This window comes from Populus nigra, chromosome 2 (assembly GCF_951802175.1).
Source record: "Populus nigra chromosome 2, ddPopNigr1.1, whole genome shotgun sequence".
Taxonomy (NCBI): Eukaryota; Viridiplantae; Streptophyta; class Magnoliopsida; order Malpighiales; family Salicaceae; genus Populus; species Populus nigra.
Window position 1 is genome coordinate 37,273,407 of NC_084853.1, and position 21,427 is coordinate 37,294,833.

At 36.4% G+C, this 21,427-nt stretch overlaps 3 protein-coding genes across 4 annotated transcripts; 2 read left to right on the plus strand and 1 right to left on the minus strand.

Annotated features, from left to right (window-relative positions):
- The first annotated feature begins 736 nt into the window (after window positions 1-736).
- On the plus strand, window positions 737-6,098 carry LOC133682624 (uncharacterized). The gene is made up of 7 exons (XM_062106047.1): window positions 737-1,998; window positions 3,477-3,593; window positions 4,385-4,563; window positions 4,648-4,741; window positions 4,896-4,973; window positions 5,102-5,203; window positions 5,722-6,098. Exons 1-7 carry the CDS (start codon window positions 1,507-1,509, stop codon window positions 5,857-5,859), a joined length of 1,200 nt encoding a protein of 399 aa, XP_061962031.1. The 5' UTR covers window positions 737-1,506; the 3' UTR covers window positions 5,860-6,098.
- Window positions 6,099-10,431: 4,333 nt separating this feature from the next.
- Window positions 10,432-14,695, plus strand: LOC133683091 (BTB/POZ domain-containing protein At2g04740). Of its 2 annotated transcripts, XM_062106608.1 has the most exons (6): window positions 10,432-11,009; window positions 12,477-12,754; window positions 12,872-13,236; window positions 13,555-13,591; window positions 13,662-13,795; window positions 14,206-14,695. In XM_062106608.1, exons 1-6 carry the CDS (start codon window positions 10,532-10,534, stop codon window positions 14,552-14,554), a joined length of 1,641 nt encoding a protein of 546 aa, XP_061962592.1. In that variant the 5' UTR covers window positions 10,432-10,531; the 3' UTR covers window positions 14,555-14,695. The 2 variants fall into 2 exon arrangements, with proteins under 2 accessions (XP_061962592.1, XP_061962591.1); XM_062106607.1 differs by having other exon boundaries at window positions 12,477-13,236.
- A 117-nt stretch (window positions 14,696-14,812) lies between these two features.
- Window positions 14,813-20,170, minus strand: LOC133683090 (fimbrin-5). Its single transcript, XM_062106605.1, has 15 exons — window positions 20,003-20,170; window positions 19,575-19,675; window positions 19,314-19,484; window positions 18,936-19,180; window positions 18,678-18,849; window positions 18,546-18,584; window positions 18,310-18,378; window positions 18,076-18,192; window positions 17,586-17,797; window positions 16,948-17,103; window positions 16,676-16,875; window positions 16,239-16,405; window positions 16,049-16,145; window positions 15,740-15,831; window positions 14,813-15,345 (listed from the first exon to the last, which is right to left on the minus strand). The coding sequence occupies exons 2-15, from the start codon at window positions 19,659-19,661 to the stop codon at window positions 15,109-15,111; spliced, it is 2,061 nt and encodes a 686-aa protein (XP_061962589.1). The 5' UTR covers window positions 19,662-19,675; window positions 20,003-20,170; the 3' UTR covers window positions 14,813-15,108.
- Between the last annotated feature and the right edge of the window lie 1,257 nt (window positions 20,171-21,427).

Here is a 21,427-nt window from a genome sequence, read left to right on the forward strand (position 1 = left end):
TAAACAAGTCATTGCCTCCTTGTTTCAAAAGCAAAAGCATGAATCATTTCGCAAATATTTTCATATATCGAGGAGACATTCATATCTCAGATTTTTTTTTTAATATAAATATGTTATTGGGAAATAATTCTGTCAAATATTTTCAAGAAAAAATTCCAGTATTCATTTTCTCTTTTCATCCCTGTTCTAAACTAATTTGTCTATGAAAATACTTTACTAGAAAATAATTTTTAAATAGCAAGGGATTTGTAATATCAAATAAATTAAATAATATGTAAGCCAAATATAGATTTTGTTTTCTAAAAAGAGATTTTGAAAATAATTTATTAATTTCTTCCAAACTCTTAGAAAATTACAAAAAAATTGATGGCAAACACACGTTTCTAAAAAGATATTAATAGTAATTAAACCTATTTTCAATAGTTTTTTTATTTATTTCTTAGGATTTGTTTTAAAAATAATTACACAACACAAGTACATGCGATCTTATGTTCTTATTGTTCTGTGTCTATATATATATATAGATATATATATATATAGTCTGCTTGAGCTGCCTTCACTCAGTAATTCACACAAAAAAAGAAAAGAAAAGGAAAATAGAAAAAGAAATTATCGTGCTTTGTGAGGCAACCACATCTTTAGAGAGGGTAGTTTTGTAATTGAAGCAAATCATCAGCATCTCCGTGCAAATCTTAACCTAACTTCTGTACGCCCTTTATTATCCGCTCTTGTAACGCTCTAGCCAAAAAAAAAAAAAACAAAAAAACAAAAGTTTCGTCCAAAATGACAGATCAGACCCCCAAAAACAGTGAACAGTTGCAGTTTCGTCCCTTCCATAATTTCCAAATCCAGCTCCTCCTCTCTTCCACTTTATCAAATCATCACACTTCCATATCTTCTCCCCAACCTCACACCTCAGTGACAGAGTTCACCTTTTTTCCCGTCAAGTCCCTTCTTATTTTCATGTTTTCTCTCTTTTTCCTTGAAGCTTTGCTTACCCTGAAAAATCGGGTCTTTTTTATTTTCTTTGTTACCCATTTGTTTTAAAAATCCTTCCTTTTTTTGTTTTGAACTAGAAAGACAGGAAGAAAACTTGACAAGCTCTTCGACCATCATCCCTATCTTTCTCTCTGCATATTCCTTACCAGGAAGATCTGTTTTGCGAGTCTTGTCTGATCAATCTGTTTGAATAAAACCTGTGCTTTTCTTGGTCCCTCTTGCGGTTTTAATATTTATTTCCTTTCAACTAGTAATTGGAAAGTTTAAAGCTTTTTTTTTCCCCCTATATCAATTGCAAGCTCACAGGATAAGACGGTCTTCCATTTCTCTACTCATCCCAAGCCAATTCAATTTAGCTACAAAATTGACCGTTTCTTATGTTTCCAAGCCATTTGTGGCCTTTTCACATTTGACTAATAAAATCATAAAAAAAGAAGCCTTGTCCTTTTACCACCACTTCTTTCCTCATCTTTGCCTTGCTGATCTATCAGGGAAATTAAAAAAAAAATGTATCAAACACATAGCCAAAGAGAATTTGCCATAGAATTCCAACCTCAAATACACATATTGAGGCCAAGCATCCATTCAAGAAGGGCAAATATAGTGGTAAAATTCCAAGACCTTTATGGGTTCACTGTAGAGGGCAATGTGGATGATGTTAATATATTGAATGAGGTTAGAGAGAAGGTGAGGCAACAGGGGAGGGTTTGGTGGGCGTTGGAGGCAAGCAAAGGTGCTAATTGGTATCTGCAGCCACAGGTTTCTTCATTAACTGAAGGGATTGCACTCAAATCTTCTCTCAAATTGTCTAATCTGACGAATGCAATTACTTTGAAGAGGTTAATAAGGAAGGGGATACCCCCTGTGCTGAGGCCTAAGGTTTGGTTTTCTCTCTCCGGTGCTGCAAAGAAGAAGTCTACAGTGCCTGAGAGTTATTACAGTGATTTGACCAAGGCCGTTGAAGGGAAGGTCACAGCAGCTACAAAGCAGATTGATCATGTGAGTCTTAATTTCTGTTATGTTGCAGCATGCCAATGCTGGTTTTGATATAATTTGGATTGGTTTCTTCGTTTATTCTGATTGATGAATTATGTTGTTTGGTACTTTGGTGTTTTTGTGCTGCCTTGATGATGGGTTTGGACAATTTTCTGTTGGCTTTGATTATCAAGTTATGATATTAGATTTGGTGGTTATGCTGGCTTTACTATCATGCGTGAATCCGTTCGCTTATTTTGAATTGCAATGATGGTTGTGGCCATGTGAAATTGTTTTGTTGTCTTGCTTAAAGCCTGATGTTTTAGATTTACTTGCGATGTGCTCTGCTGGGATACCAGATTTCTTTCGAAAAGATAGGTCCTAATTCTTCAAATGTTGAAAGTTTTTGTTTAGAGTGTTGATGCATGAGAAGATAAAGGATTTTTTTTTAGATTCATTTTCTGATAGAATCTGGTGATTATTTTTTCCTTTTGCCTAAAGCAAATCCAATTATGTGATTCAGCATTATTAATTTGTCCTTTTTTTTTTCTAATGTCAAAACCAATAAGAGCATATCATTCACGACAAAACCTATCAAGAGTACATGTAATTCTGATGTTCCTCCAAAATGACGCTTAATAAGCAAGGTGGAACATTACTAGTACAAATAAACACAGGAGTGCTCCTAGAAACCAGTTTAGCAATAGCATGTGGGGTGTGATTATTACTCGGTCTCACATGCTTAAAGAAGAGGAATTTGTGCAGTTACTCAGCTGCAAAATACCATTATAAATGGCTTCAATTTCCCAGGATCAAGAGCCTTGCACAATCTCATTCGCCACTTCTAAGCAATCGCATCCAGCTTAAAGCCTTCATCCCTTTTGAACTAGCAACAGAGGAACAATAGACTGCTTTAGCAAAAATCAAATGACCATGAGTATCGCAAATTACAAACCTTCTTTCGTTTCAGCATTATTTTTTGTTGCCATTTTCAAACTCAAATTGTCAGAATCTGTTGTTCCTACTGATTACTGATCTAGATATATCGTGACAGGTCAAGATATATCGTGGCTGAATTCTTACCATGTTCATCAAAGTCTAACAGTCTTTCTTTATTTGCTTCTTTGATGTTTCTTGTGGAGACATGTTGTTCTGCTGTCTGAACACATTGAATGGGGGAAGTAAGAATCATTCAGACGAATGAAAAAGTACTTTTGATGAGTGTTTATTAAAGTACCTAATTGCTGTATGCCTTGGAGACAAACAACTTATACAATGCTGGTTCTCTTGTACATTTATTAATGATTGGGTAAATTTTCCATAGAAAGGAATTTAGTCATCTCTTCGTTTATTTAACTTTTTTTTTTCAAGCTTATGTTACTTGGTCTGCTTGGCAGAAAAATTATTGTACTGTTTCCCAATAGTATCCCTTACATTACAAGTGTTGTTCATTTTGCTGTCAATTTCTTTTTTTCACTGTGTTAATTTGTTCTTGCTTGCAGGACCTGCCACGGACCTTTCCTGGTCATCCATGGTTGGACACTCCAGAGGGCCATGCTGCACTCCGACGAGTTCTTGTTGGATATTCTTTCCGTGATTCAGATGTTGGCTATTGTCAGGTAGGTTATTTATGGGGCTGACATTGTTTAATTAAAAAATGTACAGTTATGCGATTGCTCAATGTCAAATGAAGTAATTCAAAAGTTCTTCCATGTTTCATCTTGCGCACTGTGGTTGATAATAATGCCCTTACATTAATTTTTGTACTCTTAGAAGCACATCAGCATGAGCTTGGCCTGGAATTATTCTGTATATATTTGGCAGCAGAGCAAGATGAATGCAGAGTTATATTCAGAATTCTTGTATCGTAGTCAAATTCTTGCTGCACCTTGCTCAAGTATTTTAGCTGTACCGAGCTGATAGCCTCTAGATGTACTAAATGCTTAGTCTCCGTTTCTTTCTGTTTTCCTATGAGCATAGCTTCTAGATCAATCACCCTGAGATTTACTATTTACTGCATATTTTCTCGATGTACTTTTATGTGTAATATCATGTTCATCTGTGTTCGTATTATTTCCTAATCATCACATTGTCTGATCTTGCCCCAAATCTTCTTCATTACCACTTTGTAAATCATTAATGGCTCCTTGTCATCTAGGAAGAATCTCCATTTGTATTCCCATGCTGGAATTACTGCTTCAACATGCATATCTGGCATAGCATATTTATCTTCCCAGACTATTCATCTAAGGAACCAAAAAATGATATGCTAGTAGGTGTGTACCAGCTAGGCAGCTACTGATTTTGTTTTTGAATTGGCCATGGTTTAATTTCATAGATTTCCATTATTAAGTTCTTAAATAAATAAATTCTAATTTCATAAAACGTGTTCTAATTATCTTTGGAGCAGGGCTTAAATTATGTTGCAGCACTGTTGTTGCTTGTGATGAAAACAGAGGAAGATGCTTTCTGGATGCTAGCAGTTCTTCTGGAGAATGTCTTAGTTAGTGACTGCTACACAAATAATTTGTCAGGATGCCACGTTGAGCAAAGAGTTTTCCAGGATTTGCTTGTTAAAAAGTGCCCAAGGTATTTTCCTTTTGATGGCCTAGCTAATTGGCTTTTTAATGGTTGTCAATTTGCTAAGAAATTGGGAATAAAAAAACAATGCAGAATAGCTACTCATTTGGAAGAACTAGAGTTTGATGTCTCCCTTGTTGCCACTGAATGGTTCCTATGCCTCTTCTCTAAGAGCTTGCCTTCGGAGGTTGGATTGCTGCTCTCCCTCTCATGCGTGCTCTCTCTCTCTTAGACACATGCTTTCTCCTGAGTAGAAAGATCGTAATGTTTTCATTGATGAATAACATTTTTTTGTTTTCATTGATGAATAACATTTTTTCCTTTGCCTTGCTACATTCCAGACAACTCTGCGGGTGTGGGATGTCCTTTTCTATGAGGGAGCAAAGGTTCTGTTTCATGTAGCTTTGGCAATATTCAAGGTGCTAGTGCTTTGCTTATGCACTGGGCTTTTTATTTAAGATGTTTGAATTTCTATAAACAAGCTTAGAAGTTTCTTGAACATCATTATTAAGCAAAACAAACAATAAATTGAGATTTATGATTGCAGATGAAGGAAGAGGAGCTGCTTCAAACTCACCATGTTGGTGATGTAATTAATATATTACAGAAAACAACACATCACCTCTTTGATCCTGATGAATTATTGACGGTAAGACAGTTTACTTGCTGCCTCACCCCCTACATAAAATAGTTTTCTATTGATCATGGCAAAGCACATTTTCTATGTTTTTTTTTTTGCGAGGAAAAGGAGGAGAATTTCGATGAGTGAGAACATGTTAGAGAATGTAATCTTTGGTGCAGGACAAACCATAATTTAGTTTTAATTGATAGTTAAAGAATGATGGGGCTTCTCTTGATTTAGTACTAACTTGACTTGTCAAACAACCCAATGGATTAGTCGTTAGTTTCTCAAGCTATGAGCATGATATTGGTTAAAAAGCTGATTATAGATTATTTTCCCCTCCATTTGGTGTCCCTAAAACCCCTTTTGCAAGGAACCACTCCCATCTTCTTGTCCTGTCCTGTTCTGTAATGGCAATCACCTAATTCATTATAATGACGACTAGCAAGTTAGTCAGGCACCGGCATTTTCTTGTTTTGAATGTCACTTCCCTCAATTCATAAAGAAAATGTACACTGAAACTTCCCCTTATCTAAATCTTTCAGGTGGCGTTTGATAAGATAGGTTCCATGACAACTAACACTATATCAAAGGAAAGGAAAAAGCAGGAGCCAGCAGTAATGGCAGAGCTTGATCAAAGATTGAGAAGGCTAAACTCAATCAAAATGGATGACGAGAAATAGCAGCACTTTTAGCACCTTGATCAAAATTGTTATATAACACATCTTAGAAGTGGCTTGTTTCCCCTGAGGAGAATATTTATTGATCCCCCCTTATCTCTGAAAGGGAAGGACAGTAAAGTGTGCGTGTTGTTGTTTTGAAGGATGTTGTAGGTGGCTGAATGTAAATTTGAGCTTGTTTTGACGCTAGCATTTAAATTAAAATGCAAGTCAGACATTGCTGACCTTTTACCGCCCTGCAATTTTCATCTGATCTGAAGCATTCTAAAACTACTCTGGAATTGTTTTATTCCCCGAAATCACGGACTCGTGTCCGACTCAAGGTAAGTTTAGCAGTTTGATATCAAACTGCTCTAGAAATTGGAATGAATTCTGTCACATTAGAAGGCAAGTGATTAAAGGACCCCCTGGTGTGTAGTCTATAAGCCATGTTGAGCCTTGCAATAAACAGTCCATTGCAGTTTGTTGGAAAACCACCATAATTATGCTATGGAAGCCCTCAAATGAAATGGCCCAACCCAAATGAGTGTCTCATCCGTGTTAATAAGTGAAGAACTGTTCTTGTGGCTCGCTAGTGCCTTTCAAAAAACCCGAGTTGGAGCTTCTTTTCTGTAAAAGAAAAAACAGAGAGAAGACAACAGCAAGGTAGGTTATATCCTAGCCAGTAGCCAGCTCTGGATTGGTGGCAGTTGCCACTGTAAAAGTCATTGATGTGCCCTCTAATGATTAAACAAGTAATCCATTCTTGCAGATATGATAGAAAAAACTAAAAACAGCTGTTTGAACTTTCTTATATTCAGTTTTCAACTCGATCTGATGGCAAATCTGGAGAGCCCTAGTCACCTGCCATTATTCCACTAGCGCCGTGGGATTCTGGTGGCTTGCTTTCCAAATTGCTATGGATGTCAGCGGAGCTGTTAGGGAAATTGATTGGAGATATATCCATGTCGATGTACATATCATCAGCTTCAAATGGTATTGCAATATCATGTTCTCCCGGTAAGACTGAAGCAGTACTGCGTCTTCCCTCATTTTGCATCCCATTCAGATTCCCATGGGAATGTTTCTTTGTATGGTCGCTCTCCCAGCCTTCGATGTCGACATAACCAAAACAGCCCTTGCTCTGCTCACCAGTGACAAGTGCTCTGATTCCCTACACGTCTGCAATCACCCCGAGGAACGCCAAGTGGATTAGGGAAACCATCACATAATATTCATCTCCGGATAAATAATCATCCTGTTCTTTAGATACGTGACCATGCTCTCGTGCTATTGGAATGCGCCAGGCAGTCCAATCAGCACGACTCCAAAGATATATCGGAGGTGTGTTCACAGTCCAATCTTCTATCTGCTTGCCATTCGCAACAGCTGATCCAGGCAGATAAAATGACTGTAAAACCAAATAAAATTTGCTACGTTAGAAGCTTATATTTCATATAATTCCAGTCAGGAATTGCAATGAGCTGCCTCCCCGCTTTTTATACCCTTGCCTGAGAGTAGTCTATCATCCTCCCATATTAAAGGATTCAGATGGAGGTAATAAGAGCAATGAGCTTTAGTCTAAATTCTAGAGACTTGCTAATAAATTGATTAGCAAGTTGTGCATCAATCCAAATGAGGGATTCAGCCCTATGATCTGATAAATAGAAATATAATGAAAAATAGAAAATTAAAGAATCAGGCTTATGCATCTGAGTTAACAAATCTGAACACCCTGCTAATCAAAAAGCCAAATCTTTACTCTTTTCGTACCAGCTGTGAACTGTCTAGCAATTCCTCTAAGGTTCATCCAATCTCTTCTCAAAACAGAAATCGTTCTGCGAAAAAGACACTTCTAAGCACCTTAAAAAGCTGGCATTCACCAGCAAGCAGGAAAAAAGCAACAAAATCAGTATGAAATATGTTAAGTGACGGGTTTTCTATTTCCATTTCATTGGATGGGATAACGCATGACAGTGACCTTTAACAATACCAGAAACCACGTAAAGATCAAGGACTGTAACTATCAATTACACCACAACCCTTCTGCCTAATGCAAATTACACCCAAAGCAAATGATAAAGCAAACTTATAGAATAACTCTCTGTTCATGAAGTTTGCCCATCTCGATGAAAGTTAAAGGAAATAGAACACAACCCTCATTTTTCGCTGTGAGACATGCATCGAGCTGTATGTTTCATCAGTAAAGATTACATACATGAACATCCTTGCCCAAAAAGACATAGGAAATGACATGATGTGGTTCTCACTGGGATGAAGTCTTACAAGGGAGCATTTGGAGACCGTCCTGCTCCCAGCAGTTCATATAAATCGGTCAATATAGATTTCAATGAAGCACATACAAAGCTAACAGACCCCCTTAATAGATAGATCGATTACAGTGCAGCAAGAATCCACAATGGGTTACGAGGCATTGAGACTGATGAAGTTGTAAAAACTTCATATTGAATTAGGCTTCCTCCTGTCCTGAGCTAAAATGTAATATACAATATCTTTGGTTTTAGTTATTCCTATAATAATAATAATAATAATAAAATTTACAGAACAAAAGACTCTTTAATATTTAAATTAATAAATATAGGAGTAGAAAATAGAAATAAAAGATACTAATGTGATGCAATAAGTTTGAATGACTTGTGATGTTAAGCAACGAAGCTTAGATTTTATTACTCTAATGCGTGGAGGGGAGTTGCATCTATTGATGGAAACATTTGCGCTATCATTGGTTGTTGTGTTTGCACATGACAGGGAGAAGTATGAGCATAAAATAACCATTAGGAAAAAAAAAAAAACTAAAAAAGGGTGATGCATGCTCTACGTAGAAAAATTTATGTGTACGTAACTTCTTGAAATTATGAAACATATATTGAGGTATATGTCCGATAATTATTTGACAAATCTAGGTGAAAGTGTTAAATATTAAGACGACAACGTATTAAATTGAATTGAAATAATTTAATTAATTTATTATATTTATGGTTAGTGTCATGAGACCATGATAATCACATATAAATCAAATAAAAAACTAGTTATGAAACTTAATTTTCAATCAATTTAATGTTAAAGAATAAAATTGAAAGAAATCAATTAAAAAAAGAATAAAAAATAATTTGAGTTAACTCGAATTAACTTACCAAATTCATTATCTAAGTCATAATACAATAATAACCTCATAAAAAATAAATTGAAATAAATTATTAACTCAATTTCCTATCAATTCAAATGTTAAAAGATGAAATTGAGAAAAATTCAATCTAATAAAAAGAACATAAAAAAATAACCTGAGTCAACTTAAATTAACCAATAAAATTCGTAATCTAAATCATGAGATCTAGGTAATCTTATAGAAAGCAAACAAAAAAAATGACACTTGTCAACCTGAGTTACCCTCCAAACTCATAGCTCAGGTCATAAGATTGAGATAATTCTATATAAAGCAAATCAAAACTAATTATGAAGCACAATTACCAATTAATCAATTGTTGAAGAATAAAATTGAAAAAAAATTCAATATAAAAACACACAATAAAATAACTTAAGTCAACCCTAATTAACCCGCAAAACTCGTGATTCCATGAGACCGAAATAACCTAATAGAAGTAAACCAAAAAGAATCATGAAATTTAATTTTCAATTAATATAATATTAAAGAATAAAATTGAAATTAAAAAAAAAACTCGAGTTAATCAGATTAACCTGTTAAATTTGCAAGAATGGTTATGAGGTCTGGATAAGCATATATAAAGAAAATTGTAATAAATTATAAAACTTAATTTCTATAAACTAAATGTTAAAGTATAAAATAAAAAAAAACACAATTAAAAAAAACAAAAAAAAAGTATTTTTCATTTATATATATATATATATATATAATTTTAAGATCAGTATATTAAAATAATTAAAAAATATTATTTTAATATTTTTTAATACACATATATATTTAAAAAAACAAGATGAAACAAAGTGCAAAATATAGAGATGAACAAAAAATTTAAAAAATTGATTAAACTGAGAAAATAAAAAAAAATAATTGAAAAACCATAGTTTTAAGACCCGGCCCGGTCCAAGGTCCAGGTTCCGGGTTTTGACCGGGTCAATTCTTTTTTATTTTAAAATCAAAATGACATCGTTTTAGTAAAAAAAATAACAAAAGTCAACAGGTTGCAACCAGGTTTTTGACCGGGTTTTCTCGGGTCAACCCGCCGGACAGGGTTTTAAAACTATGAAAAAAACCGAACCGAGAAAAAAAACTAATTGACCGGTTCAGTTTTAGTTTTATAAGTTTGAAAGCAAAAAAACTAAACAGAAAAAAACCGAGTCAAATAAAAAAAACCGAGCCAAACTGATTTGTATCTGTTTTTGTTCTAAAATAACAAAATCGAATTGAAATTAATCGGTTTAAACTGGTTTTAGTTCGATTTTAATTTTTAAAAAATATCATTAATTTTATTTTTAAAAAAATTAAATTAAACTGAAAATAATTACCCTATATATATAAAAAAAACCCCAAAGAGAAGAAGATGATGGGGTTCTTTTTGTGGGGCCTTGGGAGTTCCCTACCTATAAAACCGAAGAAACATTTCCCTCCAGTTCACTCTTTCCCACCTCACCTCACCTCGCCCGCTCAATCAAATCAAACGCCCGATAGAACCCCATCCATCTATCCATCCAATTGATGCCCCCAAATCGCCCATCATCCGGATGGATAATCGACCCGGACCTGGACGAAATAGACCTTGACCCCTCCGATTTCACTTCCTCTCTTCCACTTAAAAAAGTCCCCAACGGCGACGTTTTCCAAGCCTCCCGTGCCGGTGACGTCGAACGCCTCAAATACTTGCTAGAATCAGGCGTCAATGTCAACGCGCGGGACCAGTGGGATTCCGTTGCTTTGTACTACGCTTGCCTCGCCGGACACCTTGATGCCGCCCGCATGTTGCTGGAGAGTGGGGCTATTTGCTCCGAGCACACTTTCGACGGTGACAGGTGTCACTATGCCGCTTTGAATTTGAAGGTCAGGAAGTTATTGAAGGCTTTTGAGGCCAGGCCGCCGCCTTTGGCACCGTTGCAGGCCGCCTTGAGAGATACTTTTTTGAGCTGCGAGGCTAATAGGGTTTATTTGGAACAGAGCGAGGCTATTTATCATGTTTCAGGTTGGTGCCTTAATTTCCTTTTTTTCCCTTTTCATTTTGAAAATGACTGTATTTGCTCATTGTTTGGTGAACTTGTCAAGTAATATTCTGTATTCAAATTGTTAGAGCCGTGTTTGGTTTGCATCAGGATTGGAAATGGAATTGGAGAGGGACCTCTTTTTCTATTCCTTTCCTTATGCAATGTTGTTTCGTTTGCTAATAGCGTGGATGAAGATTCCGCAAGAAATGAAATATTGTTCTTCACGTGGGAAATTTATATCACATGTTTTATTTGGAAGTAGAATTGGAATTCAAGTCCCATTTTCGAGTGATCCAAACATGGCCTAAGCTTATATCTTTCCATTTGATTTAGGATAAAACAATCGTTTGAGCATCGTTATGGTATCACTGGGACTAGCCTTTTTTTTTGTGCTTAATCAGACTTCGTTCCACTGCATGCGTCTTTAGTGGTGTTTCTCTGGTAGATGTTCGGTCAGAATGGAAAGCTTTATCCCGCTAGTTAATAGAACTGCATTATTTCTCGGGTGCATGCCTTGACCTCGTGTTTGTGCTTCATCAATAGCATTTTTAGTTGATTCTATCATTTTCTTTCATTCTATTATGTTCTCAACCAATCTTTGCATAAGCTGTGGCAACACTTAAGTTGTTTGGAGCTATCTGTCTCACTTGAGATTTAATTAGATTTATCCTGTTTAGGGAGGGTTGTGGCGGATTTAGACAAAGTACAGCCTTAACTTCCATGGAATCATAAGCATGAGTAAATGGGTTAGAGAATTGAAAGTCAAAAAACGTTTGGATATTTTGGTGAGACTGAGAAATCAATTCCACAGATGATATGATGCTATAAAATCTGAATCAATTGAAGAGACTTGTGCTGAGAAATGGAGAGGACATGGTGAGCTTATTTGTGAGAAATGGGGCTGGGTATTTTGATATTTCAGTTTGTGATGAATTTGTGTAGCATGTAAAGGTTTATTTAAACATGGATGATGTGTTTTCTGTGTCCTGGACTAGCCTTTTTGGTCAACAATCATGAAACCTGCCTTCCTCGAGGTTAACTTTTTGGGAGTAGAAGATCTGATGAGCATGAGCTTCCTAAGACCCACATGAATTGTTCAGAATCGTCTTTCACCTTTTTGTGAAGGTTTTGTTTCTTATGCATAAATGTTACAAACAATGGATATTTCAAAGCAACTCTATTCTAGATCTGATGAGCATGAGCTTCCTAAGACCCACATGAATTGTTCAGAATCGTCTTTCACCTTTTTGTGAAGGTTTTGTTTCTTATGCATATATGTTACAAACAATGGATATTTCAAAGTAACTCTATTCTACTTCCATAATCTTGAATTTGTGCACATTGCAGCTTCATGAGTTTTTGATTGTCGGTCAGATTATCGTGGTTGTGCATTTTTTCTCCTGAGAACAATATGGATTTGACACTCGACATGTGATATTGTTGAGTAGGTCTTTCATCCAGTGGGGTATCCAATGCCAATCACTTCCCTCCAGATGTCGTATTTTTTGTGCAAGGTAGGCCTATTGAAGCTCACAGAGTCATACTAAGTGCCCGGTCACCTTTTTTTAAGAGAAAGTTCAAAACTGATTGGAGAGGCCGCAGTGAAGTGAGATTAGCAAGGGAAAAGTTGTCATATCCTGCTCTTTACAGTCTCGTTCACTTCTTTTATTCTGACAGACTGGAGATTGCTGTAGATGACATGGAAGATCTGGTAAGAATCTGCAAGGTATGCAAATGTGAATCTTTACAAAGGGTTCTTGAGAAGGAATTGATTCACCAAAAATATGCAGAGTACAAAGCACTGAGAGATCTAGACAACTCTCAGAAACGTTATATCTTACAGGGCCTATCACTTCCTGAGGAAGACAGGCTTCCTGCTGCCCTGCACAGGGTCCTTCAGAGCTCTTTGGCAAGGTCCACTATGCAACAAAACCTAGAGAACGATGTTGATAGGCTAGTATCTTCTTTTGATGTAGTGCACATGAATGATTGTGTAGATGATCTTGCCGATATTTGTGTAAGAGTTGATAATAAGATTTTTCGTTGCCATCAAGTGGTTTTGGCATCAAGGTCAGAATACTTTAGAGCAAGACTGTCCCATATGAAGGACTTTCATGAAGGGAAAGTGGGGTTACCTAGTGATGCTGTTCCTTGTTTTGAAGAACATGATTTAAGCATGGAGGCATTTGAGAAAATGGTGGAGTATATGTAAGTGCTTTCTTTTCTTGTAGAAGGCTAATCCTAATTAAAATTGTCTAGAGGGTAGTATTCATTTCCAGGCTTGGTCCATTGGCCAGTGCCAATTATTCCTTGTAGTAGTGGTCCCTGGGCTCTGTAGATTTAGAAATAGTCTTAGGTGTAGTCTGAAATGTGTTGCTTAAAATCACAGCATTCTCCTTGCAATGTGTGTTGCATAATCAACCATTTTAATTCTTGGAATCATTATATGCATCAACGAAATTCACTTTGTTATTGGCAATGCTAAGCACTACTGTCATGGGACTTATTTTTACTTCTTTGGTTCAGGTATACTGATGGTTTAAAGGATATAAATCCAGGGCAGGTACGTTATGTGTCAAAATGGCATGTGCCTGACTTGATATTATCAAATACTGACTCTATTGTTTGAGCAGGCAGAGGAAATGTTTGATGCTGCTTCAAGATATCTATTATTTCCCCTTAAGCGTGCAGTTGCTGATGTACTGTTGCCACAACTGGAAATGGTCTCACCAGCAGAACTGTGCCATTGGCTGATACTGTCAGACATGTAAGATGCATGTTTATTGACCTTCTTATTTCTTAAAATTTAATTGATTTCCTGGTTTGAATGTATTTGGGATGGGCTTGAAGTTCAATTTATTCAAGTGTTGAGAAGGAGTATATATTTGTGTTGTTTCAATCATGTGTCAGGGTGTGTTGAGTTGAGGCACATTGAAAATAGGTTTAGGAATCTAATTATCAGCCACCTTTCTCAATGAACAGATTGTTCATGCTATCATTCACGAATTTAGTGGTTAAGCTCCTAATTTGAAGTCCTGCTTTTCTGATTTTTCTGAGGGAACCAGAATTCAGTTTAGCTGATGGCCATAAAATTGACCTATTGGTTGAAAATGTATCTTACTAGTTAGAGCCAAGTGGTGTCTACCGAGTTTTTAATTGGTGAATTTACATGCGTAGGTATGGTGTCATCAAGATCAGGGAGTACTGTCTGGATACAATAGCCTGTAACTTTGAGACATTTGCTGATACTCGTGATTTCCGAGCAATGCTTTTAACGGTGCCTCCACCATCTGGAGATTCCTCACTCCGCACAACTGCCCCAAGCGCTCCTGGAGCTGCCCTGAATACAGACCAGGGAAATCTCCTTGATGACTTGCGAGAGAAATGGCTTGAAGCTGAAGCGGCTGATCTTGACAAGAGAGATGAGAGTGCATTACTTTTTGACAAGCGCCTGGAGATGCTTATGCTTGTGGCAAAGAAAGAATCTGAAACAGTAGTTGATGATATTCAGGATTCCCCTGCATGAACTTTCCTCTTATGTGAATTTTGTTTTACATAATTTCCTTTGCACACCCTCGCACAAAGTTGGCAAAAGAGAAGGTAACGTTTAGACATTCATTGTATAATTCTTTTTATGGGTTCTGTCCTTATACTATTGTTTTATTAAGATTTGTGCCCTTCCATTAAATTGACAAATGAAAATTATTTTTTAATGAAACTTGAGGGGAAAAAAATAATACTGACCACCCTCTCTCCCTCTCCCTCTGTTCCTACCAAACAAATATAAAGGTAGAATCTATATATATAAAATTACACGACGAAATACATTAAAAAAAAAAAACAAAAATACATGGGCAAAACGTATCATTAACCCAATTATTTCAGCATGATGAATGCAACACTGTGTTGAAAGAATATGCCTAGGAACATCAGGCTCTAATTAAAGAAAGCAATTTACCAAGACTTCCCTTCTGTTCTGCACATAGAAACAGTGTATCTGCTAACGGCTGCTGTATTTTCCTTCGATTCTTATCTTTGGAAACGAATCAGTAATGAAAAAAGTGCTGCAGCACTTTCAGGTCATTTCATGTAAGGATCTTTTCCCTCCACATGTGTGGCATCTGAAACTGCATCTTCCACCGTCAAATTGGAAATCTCACCAACCAGAACTTCCTCTTTCTCGCCATTTACAGACGGGGGAGGGGATGCATCAGGAACATCACTGTCTTCAGCAGCAGAAGACTCTGAGTCACCCTGTTGCTGCAGGCTCCAGTACATTATGCTTGCAGTCAATGTAAGGATCATCTTCTGATTTACCTGTCATAATCATAAACACGAAAGCAAAGTTGATCGTTACGATCTGCCAAACTAATATACTGTACTCTGGTTAAATCCAGTTCTGCTGAAATCAGTTGGGGCCAACTCGGTACCATCCGTTGACAGACTTCTTTGCATTTCTTTCAAAGAGTTCATTAAAGACCTCAAGTAAGGTCGTCAAAAGAGAGAGCTAAAGAATCTGGAAAATAACACTTGTGGTGCATGAAGAGGACTCGGGGGCCGAACCAGCCTTGATGATTCATGGTGGCCTTTTTTATTAAACTTTTTATCTAGACCTGAACAAGTAACCTACCAGAGACAAATGGGAAGAAGACATGGCACTTCATTTAATATTCAAAATATGTTCGTTCTATGTTCAGAACAGCGAACCCACCTCTATAATGTCCTCGGGTAACAAGAAGATGGAGCACCCAAGCTTTCGGGCAACACTGATAATATAGGTAGCATTCAACTTCTTATCCTCGTCTGCAGCGTCAGAAAGAAATAAAGTGAGACATGGTCTTCGTGTCGATTGTGTCAAACTAAACTAGGCACACAGGTTCCAGCGTAGTGCTGCTTAGGAAGCCAAAATGGTTTGAGCTCGGCATGTTCCCCATTTGTTCGGCGATTGCCATACAACTCCAACATCCGCAAGCAAATAAGAAATATGTTGAGATTAGAGAGATAAAGGATTATGATGTACCAGTTTCTCCTTTCGTAACCACACTCCAGTTGACCACTCTAGGCTCCACTGCGCTAAGAAGCTCAAGGAAGAAAATTCCATTTGAATGGTTCTTATCCTAGAAGCAAGACATCAAAACAGAGAAAGGTAAATCCTAAGGTAGAACTTGGAATAAAATTGTCTAACAAGGTCAAATCTTTTCATTGATTACCTTGAAGCTCTCCATTTGAGACGTTCTACCTGCTTTCTTCACTTTGTTGTTTGCCCATTTTAGAATGTCAGCATCTGTAATCTCTTTACCCTGGGAGTGGGAGGAGTGAGATCTTAAGTTTTTCAGGAGTTGAAGCATCGTAAACCTCATCAGTTGCCATAAATAGGCTGTGGGGAAAAGAGAGGGAAGAGTCAGGTCTTCGCAATATCAACTGAAAAGCAGTCACAAACAACTAAATTGGGACAGAAACGTTGTCAAATAAAAAAGGAAGGGAAAAGAAAATTGTGAAAGAGATTGTTGCCGAAGCTATTTTAGAACAAACAAGTTGATTACACATAAGCTGATTAGAGAAGAACGGCAACCACCACCACCGATGCCTAATCAGCTATAACCAATCAAGAAGGAAGAAGTCAGTGGGTTGAGTTGAATAAGATTACCTAATATGAGCTTCTTATTTCCTTGGACAATGTCATTTCCAGCTACATTCACAAGGGAGAAGCACAAGTCCTTCCCTATCTGTATTACTTGGTTGCAATTCTCAACTTTTCTAAATGGCATCTTTATAGGAGGCTTGGATGCCAGCTTCCAATTAACTGATCCAGGAGAAACTTTGTCAAGAACTTCTAGAAGAACCCATCTGCAGCGCAAATCATAAACATCAATGAAGGTTCAATGAGGCTTCGTATTGAGGAGGAAACGAAAATCTCACCCGTTCCTGATATCCTCAAAAACATTATTGACATATGTAGCAGTTCCAAGACTGTTGATCCACAGTCGGAAGCACCTCTCTTCTCGAGAAGTTTGGGCATCATCTGTCATCATCTCAGCGAAGGACATCTTACTGGTATCAGCAGACAGCCCATTTCTGCAAGAGAAATTCAGGTACTGGTGACACAAATTTCAAGAATAATGCGTACAGAAAAAGCCAGCATTTGCACAAAAAGGACTTTCTAATTCAGTACAATCAAGTTGCATGGAGGGCACTAAATAGGAAGCTTTTAGCAATATGGAAAAATCATTGTGAATGAACAAGAAGCTGGCTGGCAGAATGAAAATTCCATTAGCCACAATATATTGATGGTAATTGGTACGACGGTCAGACTGGAGTGAAAGAAATTGATAAAATAGTTGACTAGATAAATCTTATTTCGCAACCTAGACAAGACCATGGTTCTCCAGAAAAGGTTGATAGAAGAAGCAGGGAGATCAATGACCTATTTTAAATATTTTAATGACAAACTAAACTTCCAGAAGCAAATATGGAGACGCAACGGGACAAAGAGCATCAAAAGGTAGAGGAAATGCAAGCAAAAATGTCACTTAAAAATGTTAATCTTTTCTCAGTACCTGTGCTGGAATATTTGAGCCACAAATGCAAGATTAAGATTTGGTGATCCCTCAACAATGTCTTTAGAAGTGAGATATCCTTTACAATCCAGCTTCTCTGCCTGCACAAGAACCATGTTTGCCCTCTCTGTCGGATCCTTGGTATCCAAGGAAGCAGGGCTACTGTGTTCTGGGGCAAGAGCCTTGAGAAGGTAAGCATAGGCCTCTCCATCCTGCAAATTCAAGGGTTAAAATTATGAAGAGAATAAGAGATAAAACAAGAATACCAGAAAGTTTTAGTTTACAAAATCCCAAATGAAGTTTATTTAATGGAAGAAAATCTACAACAAAAACTGATTTTGTTAATGCAAATATCTGCTTCAAATGCTCAATTGATTAAAAAGTGCATGGGAAATCCACTCAGCCAAAGTTTAAAATGCCACCAATTGCATAAGATATGAACATGAAGTATCTTGGCATGGATAAATAATAAATTGCTGAATTTGCTTACCTTCACATCAGAAGAGAAGTTTGTAACCTGTTTACTGTAGCCAGCTTTCTTCAGATGGAAATTCATCCATTTCAGTAGAACCTTTTCAGGTCCCAAACCCAAGAGCTCCTCCACATCCTGCAAATTTCTGTAAGTAATAAGCAAAACATATGGGATAGCACAAACAGATTTACCCAACATCCCTCATACAATCGAAGCATGGAAAGAAGGTAAATGAAAACGACAACTTCTGACCTTGCTGTCATCCACCAATTCCACAAGTTGAGGAGTTTTCTTAAGATTAAGGTCGGCTAATAGCTGAATCTGAAAGTTGCCACCATATTGGAAGACGACATGTTAAAAACATAGACACCTAATCTTCAAGTCTTTCAATTTAAACAAGACTATCACCATCATCATTGTTTCTATATATATCCTGCTTCACAAAATGAATTTTACACATGTAGTGGACGAAATTTTAAGTTGAATACCTTAATAATTTGAGAAATCAATCCAAGTACCAGATGGGGCTGCAAAAGAGAGACTGGAAATATTGAGCATAACTGAAACCACAAAGAAAAATATAACAAGATTGCAAGGGAGAGCTAGGCAGACCAACTTACTCTTGCTTCAACAAGGTCCTGTGTGCCGATATTAACAACTGTACAGCCAATAGCCTTTGCAGAATTAAGGCAAAGGGTGTGGTTCTCATTCCTTTCCCATGGATTAAGGGTCCCTTTTGTGTTAATAGCTCGCTCATCTATGGTCCCAGGAACAGCCACATTTATAAGCTTACTGCATTAAGCATTAAAAAGCATCAACATATATTCAAAACATCCTCCAACAATAAAATTGCTGTCAAGCGGATGCGACTCATCTACCAAAGAAGAACTCCATCTTTTACAAGATCAAATAAGTCATTTGTTGCTGCATCTAATGGGAGATATTTCTTCAAGAAGCGATCTTCCGCCAAGTAGCTGTTAATGTGGGACACATAGGAAGCCTTCTCTGACTCGTTGATGTTATGGTGAAATGTAGTTGTGGCTGCCTTGAGAAAGGAAACAGAGCTTTTCAGTTTCTTCCCACCTGATTTTTTAGTTGCTCGGCTTTGCAAATTTATGTATGCCTGCCAATTGAAGTTTAGCAAGGTCAATGCTTAAAATTTAAACACCAAGATAACAAGAAAAGCATTTTAAGCAGTCCTCAAACGAGAAAATAATCAAAGAATTAAAAGCCAAGCCAAATAAGCTTTAATTAACCTTAAGGAAGGATTCGAAGTCGAGTTCTTCTTCCATGTTGAAACCAGCCTCCCCCAACATAGCCTTAATACCATCCTCATTAAACATCTCAGTGAAGGCCCTCAATTTAGCAAAAATAGGTGGCAAATCCCCCACCGTGACACTACCGGACTGAGTCCTCGTCGACACAAACTAAAACCAATCCAAAAAAAAAAAAAAAAGACATTAGAATATTAACAATAACGAGAATGTAATGAAAAGAAGAGAGAGTGAGTTAGTTACCTTAGATTTGAGGGAGCGTAACTCGACTTGAGTGAACTGGCTTTGAAGCCATGGATCAGAAACAAGTACACCCACAAAACCCGACATCTTTGCTTCTTGTGCTGCACAAATTCATTAATCAGCTAATCAAGCTAAAACTGATTCCCCCCCACCCCTGCATGCATGCATTCCTTGATTAATTATGTAACAACAAAACTGATTCATTTAAACAATAAAAACATTAAAATTTGTCAAGGGTTTCATAAGAAAGAGGAAGAAAAAGAAGAGAAACAATAATGGTGATACGCATGAATAGGATATCTGATCAAACGTCATTGAATCGCGAATGTATGTAAAATCTATTGCAGCATATGAGGGTCAAATCCAATAAAGAAATGGTATTTTATATAATCCAAAAGAAGAAGAAAACAAAAGCAAGAGCCAATGACCTGAAAAACTCAGAGATTGATCATAAAGTCCTTCTTTTGGGGCAATTTGTACTTGAAAGATAATGGAGAAAGAGAGAGTCAAGTGATGTTTTGGAAAAGAAAAAGGATATATGATTTGACGATGGAATGAGAAGGAGAGAAAAGCGTGTTGCCTGTAAAGACCCGCGAAGACGCAGGGCCTAATAGTAGTATGAAATTATTTTTTATAGAGCGAGAGAGAGAGGACCCAAAAATGCTGGGCTGCAAGAAACACATCGAGCCGGCCAGCTTTTATAGTTTAGTTTACACTTCTAAAGTTAGTGTCTGTAAATTTTATCCTAGTTTTTTTTAATTACTTTTTATTTATAAAAAGTCAAATAAATATTTTTTAAATGTTATTTAATAGTTCTGATGTATTGATATCAACAATAATATATATATATATATATAAATATCATTTAATTTGATAAATTTTTAATTGAAACACTTTAAAAAAAAACATTATATCAACCCCGTAATACTTAGTATAGGTGCCATTGTAAGACTTAGTAGAGGTCGGTTCATGATCAAAACTACTAAGGTTTAAAATAGTGATTCGGGATTTAAGCCCAACAACATTGATTAGTTCTCACATTTAAAGTATGAGTATTGGACTCGAAATGATGGTAAATGTGATAAGAATTAACAAGTATTACCAAATAATTTATTAAAGATGTCAATTGGGCAAATTATATGGTTAAGGGCTCAGAAGATTAAAGAAGCATTAAATAGGCTAATTCAAGATATTTATACCAAATTAAGCATTAAAATTAAAACAATGGATGATCAGGCTTTAATTAATGTAGTTCATGCAAAGAAATAAGCTGGTTCTTGGGCTTGAGGCATGCATATTAGGCTTATTTTCCTAATATGCAGTTTTATGTTAATGGGCATAACCTCTGATCTAACCGTTGGATCGAGTTTAAAGTTTTTTAGAAGATTTTAAAGGTCTTGTTTCCTATAAAATTAAAATTTCATAGGGATTAGACATCTAAAAGACTTTTCTATTAAGCCCAAAAGTTAATATTCGAGATTTGCAGTATTTCCTAGTTGATTTAGGTTTTTTTTTCTATTTTATTTACAACTCTTTTGTTATTTTTTCAGTCTTGTTTAGGAAGTTTAACCTAGTATAAATAAGATTATTTAATTTGTATTTAGGTTTTGGGGTAATTTTGAGTTCAAAACTAATATTGTGTGTGTAAGGTTGCTCTTACTGTTAGTTTTCCATTGAATTCTTTCAAACTTATCAAAGATTACTTCTTTATGATGTTCATCCTTATAACTTCAGTTCTTGGTTTGTTATAATCAATGAGTTAGAGTTTTCATCCAATAATTATGATTCATTGGTTCGATTGATCATTAGATCATGTTTTTTTTTTTCAATCTAATTTTAGCTTTCTTAGGTTG